The 8,561-nt window shown below is 47.7% G+C and overlaps 1 protein-coding gene across 1 annotated transcript; it reads left to right on the forward strand.

Annotated features, from left to right (window-relative positions):
- The first annotated feature begins 3,837 nt into the window (after positions 1-3,837).
- Positions 3,838-8,146, forward strand: NEFL (neurofilament light chain). The gene is made up of 4 exons (XM_058550505.1): positions 3,838-4,978; positions 6,025-6,149; positions 6,557-6,876; positions 7,504-8,146. The coding sequence occupies exons 1-4, from the start codon at positions 3,932-3,934 to the stop codon at positions 7,713-7,715; spliced, it is 1,704 nt and encodes a 567-aa protein (XP_058406488.1). The 5' UTR covers positions 3,838-3,931; the 3' UTR covers positions 7,716-8,146.
- The last annotated feature ends 415 nt before the right edge of the window (positions 8,147-8,561 follow it).

An 8,561-nucleotide genomic window follows, 5' to 3' on the forward strand; every position in this document is an offset into this window, starting at 1 on the left:
TTACACTGGGACATTTAAGAAACCTGCAAGAATCATACAGTTTATTGCCACCACTAGCTGTACAAATGAAACACGCTCATTAACAGTTGCCTCATGGTAGACATCAGTTCGTATCGGTGTCCCCAAAACACGAGAGGTTTACCACATGCACAGCAGACTCTGCAGACTGTGGCATGCAATTATCACATTCCACAGGGACATGTGGAAGCAGCAAACGCCAGCGGCTGCAGAATGTGTAACGAGTAGAGTACTACTCAGGCTGGAAGCAGATAGAGCTTAGGTTTGAAGGGGCTGTTAGTTGGCAGATTGCGTAGCCTCTCTGGGCCTCAGCTGTTTGCTATGAATAACAATAACCATGCCAAGAGATTTTGTAATTATTAACTAATAGATATCAAATGCCTGTCATATGGTAGATATCCTGCATGTGTTTATTTCCTACATTCCTCCTTGCATCAGCAAAGTGATGCCAACTTTGCTGACACTGATGCACCTACCTGATGGTGAAGTGAGTGGAAACTCATCAGTTGTTCTGGACTAGGACTATTCCCAAAGCTCACTGGTGGCAGAACTTTGCTCTCCTGGTCCCCAGACTCATGCTTTCCATGAGGCCCGCTCTGTAAGAATTTCAGCCTAAAGCTGAGCTTTTCAAAACAAAGCCAATACAGAACTTCCTGCTGTACCAAAGAGTGTGAGAATAATGAAACGAAAAGTCACCAAGTCCTATCCATCTGAAGCTTTCTGACTCTATTGGAGAAGCAGCAAAATCTTTTCAGTGGGTCTAAGAGATATTTTATGAGCTCTGTGGTAATGTGAATATATTTTACTTTTTAACTAAATTACCTCCAACAGTCCTTTAGGGGATTACAGACATATTAGGGATAACCAGAATGGTAGGAATTCTATTAATGAGTTTCATGAACACTACTGTATTTGTTTTTTTAATAATTTTTATCTCCTAGGAGTGTGTTTTGTTGGTAGCCCTCAACCAATTTCATGCTGGTGGAGAAGATGCTTAAAGGGGAATGAAAGCACAAGTGTGTAACAAGACCCAAAAGCCTCTCCCGAAGAGATGATGACACCTCGCAAACACACTAATGCAGAAACACTGGTGGTAAGGGGAAGAGAAAGTCAGGATTCTTTTTCTAAACAAAGATTCTAATGCTGCTAATTTTCCCTTTGCTTTGACACACAGAGCAAATGCCACATGGGCATTCAGAGCAAAATGCTGGGAAAAGGACTTACAAAGGAGGATGACTGGGCAGAATATCTTAAGAAGAGGCAGGCACCCCGCAGAAGAAGGCTGAAGGCAGGGGAACCAGAACTCAGACAGGGCTGGGTTCAGGAGCCCTATGGAGCAAGGCTGTAGTGGAGAATGAGGCGGCTATGCCAGGAGCTATTTAAAAAGACCAGAGATCTACATTCATTAATACAGTGATCTGCCCCTCTCCCTGCTCCCTATTCACCAGGTTCAGCAAAGGCAGGGGCCCCCGCCCTCTCGTTCCTACCCTTCACCACTCCTCTGTGCCTCCCTTCTCAGCTACCCAAGGGATGGCAGCAGGTGCCCCACAGGTTTCTTCTCCCCGCAGCATTTCACTGCTCTGCAGCATCCATCAGCATCTCCTTCTTTCTGGGCAGCCTCCTCCGCAGTCAGGGGCTTCAGCCAGGAGTGGCAAAAAACGCTGATGGACTTAAGAGCTCTGAGGGTGACCTGGAATGGAAGGAAGGGAGCTGGCACAGAGGAAATGAATTCATGAATACCTAAGAGAGTGGTGTAGGCAGACTCACACAGCGAGTGTGCAACAATGTGGTTTATATGGAGCAGGTTAAAAAAAAATCCATTCTGCCAGTTTTCATCCACATATGGGTAATTGGGAGCAGACAGAAAAATGGCTTATCTAGGTCTTTTCTCCCCTCCCTCCCCAGAGAAGCCTTTCTCTGGGTGGAACCACTGATGAATGAGAAGACCAAGGATGTGTGGGCTATAAAGAGTCATCAGAATAAGCGCCCGACCATGTCTGCCAGGGCCAAGCAAAATTCAAGACAGCCTAATGGCTTAGGCTTGAAATCCTAGAATGATTGAGCACAGATGGACCTATGAATTATCAATGTTAATGTTTTTAAAGTTGCATTATTTGAGACAATAGATTGTTTAGAAACCTCATGCAAGTTCTCTGCTGCCGTCTTTCCCTCTACCACAAAGAAGAGAGCGGGGTGTCAGAATCACAGGTTTTTTAGAGTTGCAAAGCAGGTCAGAGGTTAAGCCTCACTCCACCCTCCTGTCGGGTGAGGGGTGCAGTCCCTCCTGGAGCATCTGTGGTTCTTGCTCCAAATACTTCACCTTCTCAGCATCACAGGGAAAGCCATTCGGCTGCTCTGTTTGAAAACTGCTACCATATTCCCTCTTAGCTTGTCTTAAAAAAAAAAAGATCAGTAAGTTGCAGGCCAAATGCTACTCTTATACAAATAAAGCAAAAATTAAATGCTTGCTTAGAAAAATCTTAGGTATCCTATGGAAATCTCTGCAATCCCTCCGTGAAACCGAGCGACTCCCTAACATACAGTGTGTGAAGATGCTCTGCAAACCGCAGGGCCGCATCAATGTGCAGTATGGCGTGCACAGTCTCAGGTATCTGGGTATTTCATAAAGGAAATCCACGGATTCCTGACTGTGTCTGTTAATAGACCTATTCATTAGAGTGAGCCGGGAGGAAGAACCGTGCGGCTATTTTCTGTCCGCCAGAGAACGAGAGCTCTCGGGTCTGAGTCCTCCACCCGGGACACCACACTCGGCGCTCTGCTCGGGGCTGGCAGCTGCCGCCTTCCTCTGAAAACCAGCCACCTGCATGGCTGCTCGAAATCACCGGATTGGGTGCTACGCAGGTGCAAAAGGAGGGCAATGGGCTTTTAATGTGAGGGAGTTGGTGGAGTCAAGCAGGAATTTAGCTGGGTGAAGAAGACACAGACAGCACATAGTCTGAAGTTCCGGCTGCAGAGCTCGCCGCCGCCTCTGCAAGTCGGTTTTCTCCTCGGTTAGTTTCAAACTCATTCTCGGCGCTCCTCCACCTACACGGTCGACTCGCTAAACGCCTTTAGAGGCTTCGTTCCCCAGAAAGAAATGAGAAAATCTAGGAGCACTAAAAGGCTGATATTAACTGCTCTCACGGTTTAGAAATGCTAAAATCAACACCAGCAGTGCCGCAGTTTCCCGTGTGTGTGTCTGTCTCTGTGTATGTAGAAGCAGTGCACCAAGAAAAAGAAAAAGAACCAGGAGAGAAGGAGATGAATTAAAGAAAGTGCCAGAAACAGCTACAAAGACACAGAAAAGTTTCCTCCATGTATGCCTCGTATAAGCAACCTTGGACTATCATTTATATCTTCAGTGCCCTAGAGATACTGAATAGTCACCAAAAACACCCAGGGGGATGATGAAGGAGGCCCCTGGTGGGGAGGGGTCGAGTGAGGGGGAAGGGTGTCTCCGAGGTATCGGGATATGGAAAAAGAAGGTGTCGGCAGGGCGTGGGAACTTGTTATTGGGGACACATTAGAATCTGAGCGATACGGGGTCAAGGAGCAAGTAGGATACGCGGGTGGGTAGGGAAAGAAAATGAGTGAGGGGCTACCGGGTCTCAGAGAAGATAGAGGGCCTCCGAGAGAGGTAGACAATGCGAGAGCCGCAGCCCGGACCGCCTGTCGCTCGCCCCCGCCTTCCCTTTGCGCAGAATCCTCCCCTCGGCTGCAGCAGCGCCTGCCCCCACTGGACAGGCGCGCCGTGATCGATCGCAGGCTGCGTCAGTTCTCCCGGAGTATAAATAGGGGTGGCAGGACCGCGCCGAGCCGCACACAGCCATCCATCCTCCCTTCTCCCACTCTCCCCGTTCTTCTCTATAGGCCCCCATCTCCGCCGCCGGCCAGGGGGGCACCGACCGCCACCATGAGTTCCTTCAGCTACGAGCCGTACTACTCGACCTCCTACAAGCGGCGCTACATGGAGACTCCCCGAGTGCACATCTCCAGCGTGCGCAGCGGCTACAGCACCGCGCGCTCCGCTTACTCCAGCTACTCGGCGCCCGTCTCCTCCTCCCTGTCCGTGCGCCGCAGCTACTCGTCCAGCTCCGGCTCCTTGATGCCCAGTCTCGAGACCCTCGACCTGAGCCAGGTAGCCGCCATCAGCAACGACCTCAAGTCGATCCGCACCCAGGAGAAGGCGCAGCTGCAGGACCTCAACGACCGCTTCGCCAGCTTCATCGAGCGCGTGCACGAGCTGGAGCAGCAGAACAAGGTCCTGGAAGCCGAGCTGCTGGTGCTGCGCCAGAAGCACTCCGAGCCCTCCCGCTTCCGGGCGCTGTACGAGCAGGAGATCCGCGACCTGCGCCTGGCGGCGGAAGACGCCACCAACGAGAAGCAGGCGCTCCAGGGCGAGCGCGAAGGGCTGGAGGAGACTTTGCGCAACCTGCAGGCGCGCTATGAAGAGGAGGTGCTGAGCCGCGAGGACGCCGAGGGCCGGCTGATGGAAGCCCGCAAAGGAGCCGACGAGGCGGCTCTCGCCCGCGCCGAGCTCGAAAAGCGCATCGACAGCCTGATGGACGAAATCGCCTTTCTGAAGAAAGTGCACGAAGAGGAGATCGCCGAGCTGCAGGCGCAGATCCAGTACGCGCAGATCTCCGTGGAGATGGACGTGTCCTCCAAGCCCGACCTCTCCGCCGCGCTCAAGGACATCCGCGCCCAGTACGAGAAGCTGGCCGCCAAGAACATGCAGAACGCCGAAGAGTGGTTCAAGAGCCGCTTCACTGTGCTGACCGAGAGCGCCGCCAAGAACACCGACGCGGTGCGCGCCGCCAAGGACGAGGTGTCCGAGAGCCGCCGCCTGCTCAAGGCCAAGACCCTGGAGATCGAGGCGTGCCGGGGCATGAACGAAGCGCTGGAGAAGCAGCTGCAGGAGCTGGAGGACAAGCAGAACGCCGACATTAGTGCTATGCAGGTGGGGCACCATCCAAAGCACAGTGGGGGCGGGGAGGGTGCTGCAGAATCGAGTGTGTGGAGTGGGGTGGGGGTGGGGGAGTAGAGTTGAGGACGCGCCCAGAAAGTGGAGACTAGAGAGGAGGCATCCGCATGCAGCGATTAGGGGAAGGACTTGGCTCCTTGGAGACTGTATGGGAGGGGTGAGGCACTTGAAGGGCGGGGTGGAGGCGCGACTGCAGTCCAGAAAGACGTGCTTGGTGCAGTTCAATCTCTGTTCCGCAGTACAGCTGCCCAGCCCTGCAGGGTGTTGGGTGGGGTGGGAGAAGGGGTGGGAGCTGGGCGTTGCCTCCGGCCTCCCTCTCTACTGTCCTGCATTAACAAGTTGCTTTGCAGCACGGATTGGACCATCTGGTTAATAAATATAGTGAAGAGACCTCATTAGTTCTGAAGGATAACTGTGACCAGCGTGCTTTCTGACTAGTTTTACCAGCCACTCCCTTCCCTTAGCGGGTAGACAGGAATACAGTAAAAACTGTAGTAGGTAATGATGTTCACAGTAAAAAAAAAATTTTTAAAGTGTCTTCATCTTCTGGGGAGGAGAGAAAATAATATAGATACATAGAAAATATTTTAGATAAAATAATTTTTTAAAAAAATCTAGCTACTTCCTTCTCCTATAAAGAAATGGAGTAATTTCTTGCATGTGACCAGGATAAAGTTAACCAATGACTGAGAAACAAAGTTTTTTAAAAAAATCAATTTAGCCTCTTGCAGGCATTTTAAGATGATCATTAGACTGTATTAATTAAAGAAGATAAAAGAGAATTTTTCTTCCTCAAGTTTTTTGGATTGTTTTTTTGTTTTCATCTCATGCTTCACGAAGCTGGTTTTTTTTTTTTAGGAAGGAAGAAAAGGTTACAAAAGAGAAAGGGCAGTTGTTTTAGGGAATTTATCGAAGGTGTGCACTTTGACTTGAATGAAACCTAGGCCTCTGCAGCTGTACTACAGTGAAATGAGAGCAGTAGGAATTTATGCTTGGATTTCTTTTTTTTTGTCTTCCAACAGGACACAATCAACAAACTAGAAAATGAATTGAGAACCACGAAGAGTGAGATGGCCCGATACCTGAAAGAATACCAGGACCTCCTGAATGTGAAGATGGCTTTGGACATTGAGATTGCAGCTTACAGGTAAAAACGGGGTGGAGGGAGCAGCCTTTCAGCCTTAGGAAGAAAATCAGATTTCAATTATGTTGAATCAGAAACCTTCAAGAATAGTCCTTTGAAATAATTAAGTGCTTCTTGGCTTTCTCCAAGAAGGTATATAGACAAATATATAAGAATTTAACCCTGTAATAGTGAGTCCTGTTCTTAGCTTCCCATTACATTTTAAATCTAATAGAGCTGTTTTAAGTTGTTTTTTATTTTTTCTGGTCTCAGGCACAACATTCCCAGCCTTTAAATTTTGATAATTCCCAGCCCTGCTCCTGCTTGCCTGCCTTTCAAGGTGGCATTAGGGGAAGGTGGGCTCAGAGCAAGTCATTTGACACGCTTCCTGGGTTCCTTGTTGGTTGACCGCACGTGTCTCTCCTCCCCAGGAAACTCCTGGAAGGTGAGGAGACCCGGCTCAGCTTCACCAGCGTGGGAAGCGTAACCAGCGGCTACACCCAGAGCTCTCAGGTCTTTGGCCGATCTGCCTATGGCGGTTTGCAGACCAGCTCCTACCTGATGTCCGCCCGCTCCTTCCCGTCTTACTACACCAGCCACGTCCAGGAGGAGCAGATCGAGGTGGAGGAGACCATTGAGGCTGCGAAAGCCGAGGAAGCCAAGGACGAACCCCGCTCTGAAGGAGAGGCCGAGGAGGAGGAGAAGGAGAAGGAGGAGGCTGAGGAAGAGGAGGGAGCTGAAGAGGAAGAAGGTACGATAAGAAACAAAAGCCCTACAACTTCAAGTGCAAACTGAGCACAGATATTTGTTAGGAGATGGATAAGAATTACGCCAAGGAGGCTTTATTCATATATGAGTTTAGAATGTGAAATAATACATTTATCTATTTACTCATCCAACCTCTAGTGAGCATCTGATTTCTCAAATTGGCCATCCTCCCAGAGGTACACATCTCTGCTTCGCTTGGTAGTTTTTTGAAAATAACGTTTAAAAATATCCTCCTCCTGCTGTCTTTTTATTCCTATTAGACATTTTAACATATATTCATTTAACACAGCAGTTTGGTGTCCTAAAGAACAAACATGAATACCAAACACATAATAAAAGAAAAACTGAGGTCCTGGAGAGGAGCAAAGCTTCCGCTCCCTAGAAGTAATCTCATTCTATTTAAATATGTGTTCAGTGGCGAATTATCCCTGGCAAGCATTGTTAGTTGCGTGTGTTTTGGGAGAGTGGAGCTGAGAAGTTTTGGGGAAGCATTCTGTCATTTGTGTTTTCCCACAAAACCTTAGCAGTGTTTTGCTAAGAAACTTTAGAAATGTTTTGATTGGACTTACCTTGGATTTGGAGTTTGTAAATTTTCTGTTTTATGTTAAAGCTGCCAAGGAAGAATCTGAGGAGGCAAAGGAGGAAGAAGGAGGTGAAGGCGAAGAAGGAGGTAAGGGCGAAGAAGGGGCTAAAGTCGAAGAAGGAGCTAAAGTAGAAGAAGGAGCTAAAGTCGAAGAAGGAGAAGAAACCAAAGAAGCTGAGGAGGAGGAGAAAAAAGATGAAAGTGCTGGGGAGGAGCAAGCAACTAAGAAGAAAGATTGAGCCCCCCTTTCCTCAATTTTTCCAGGAATAATTCTCCCGAAATCAGGTCAATCCCATCACCAACCAACCAGTTGAGTTCCAGATACTATGTGAATTAAGCAGTCAATATACGTATAATTCTGAGATGCCTTAGGTTGGACACTCAGTGTTGCGCTACGACTTTTCTCCTCATGCAGAGTATCTGCTTGCTTGCAGAGTGGCTTCCTGGCTCGCTGCCAGCCTGTGCATGGTCCACGCTTATGAGTTCAGGATCTATGGCAATGTGAATAATTCAGATGTTTACAGCTAAAAAAAACAACATGAGTAAATGAATTCACTAATGTTAATGTTAAAATTCATGGAAAAAGTAGTCCTTTGAACCTTTGGTGGTTAGAAATTAAAGACCTCGAATTATGTGCAATAAATAGTAAATAAAGTTACACTGACTGACATTTCTCGCTGTGGTTATTGACTTAATTAAAATATCTTAAAGAAGGCACCAGTATATGTTGTATACAAGTGGACTATTGACCTCTAAGTTTTTTTTAAGTCAAAATTTCAACAATTACAATGCAATTTTCCCCCTTAATTGCTAATTCTGAGGGATACAGTTAGGTCATGACCATTCATGATATCTCTCCCCTCAAAAATGTTACTGATAATAAACTTGAGTAAGTAGAGTCTCTGGGGCTCTTTTTCTTTTATAAATACCAATATACTTTGCCCCATAAAATGTTCTATATGATGTTAGGAATGGCTTTCTTGAAGGCAATTCTGAAATTATGTGATAAATATACCCTTTATGGTAAACAGGTAACTTTAACCCTAGTGTATAACAATAAATGCAATATGGATAGAATATGAATC

The sequence above is a fragment of the Diceros bicornis genome, chromosome 11, assembly GCF_020826845.1.
Source record: "Diceros bicornis minor isolate mBicDic1 chromosome 11, mDicBic1.mat.cur, whole genome shotgun sequence".
Classification (NCBI taxonomy): domain Eukaryota; kingdom Metazoa; phylum Chordata; class Mammalia; order Perissodactyla; family Rhinocerotidae; genus Diceros; species Diceros bicornis.

What these genes read in the sequence shown, in the direction of transcription:
- NEFL (XM_058550505.1), top strand. Translation starts at nt 3,932, where the DNA reads ATGAGTTCCTTCAGCTACGAGCCGTACTACTCGACCTCCTACAAGCGG. An exon ending in CCGACATTAGTGCTATGCAG is followed by an intron (nt 4,979 to 6,024) that starts GTGGGGCACCAT and finishes GTCTTCCAACAG; the next exon opens with GACACAATCAACAAACTAGA. An exon ending in GGGAGCTGAAGAGGAAGAAG is followed by an intron (nt 6,877 to 7,503) that starts GTACGATAAGAA and finishes TTTATGTTAAAG; the next exon opens with CTGCCAAGGAAGAATCTGAG.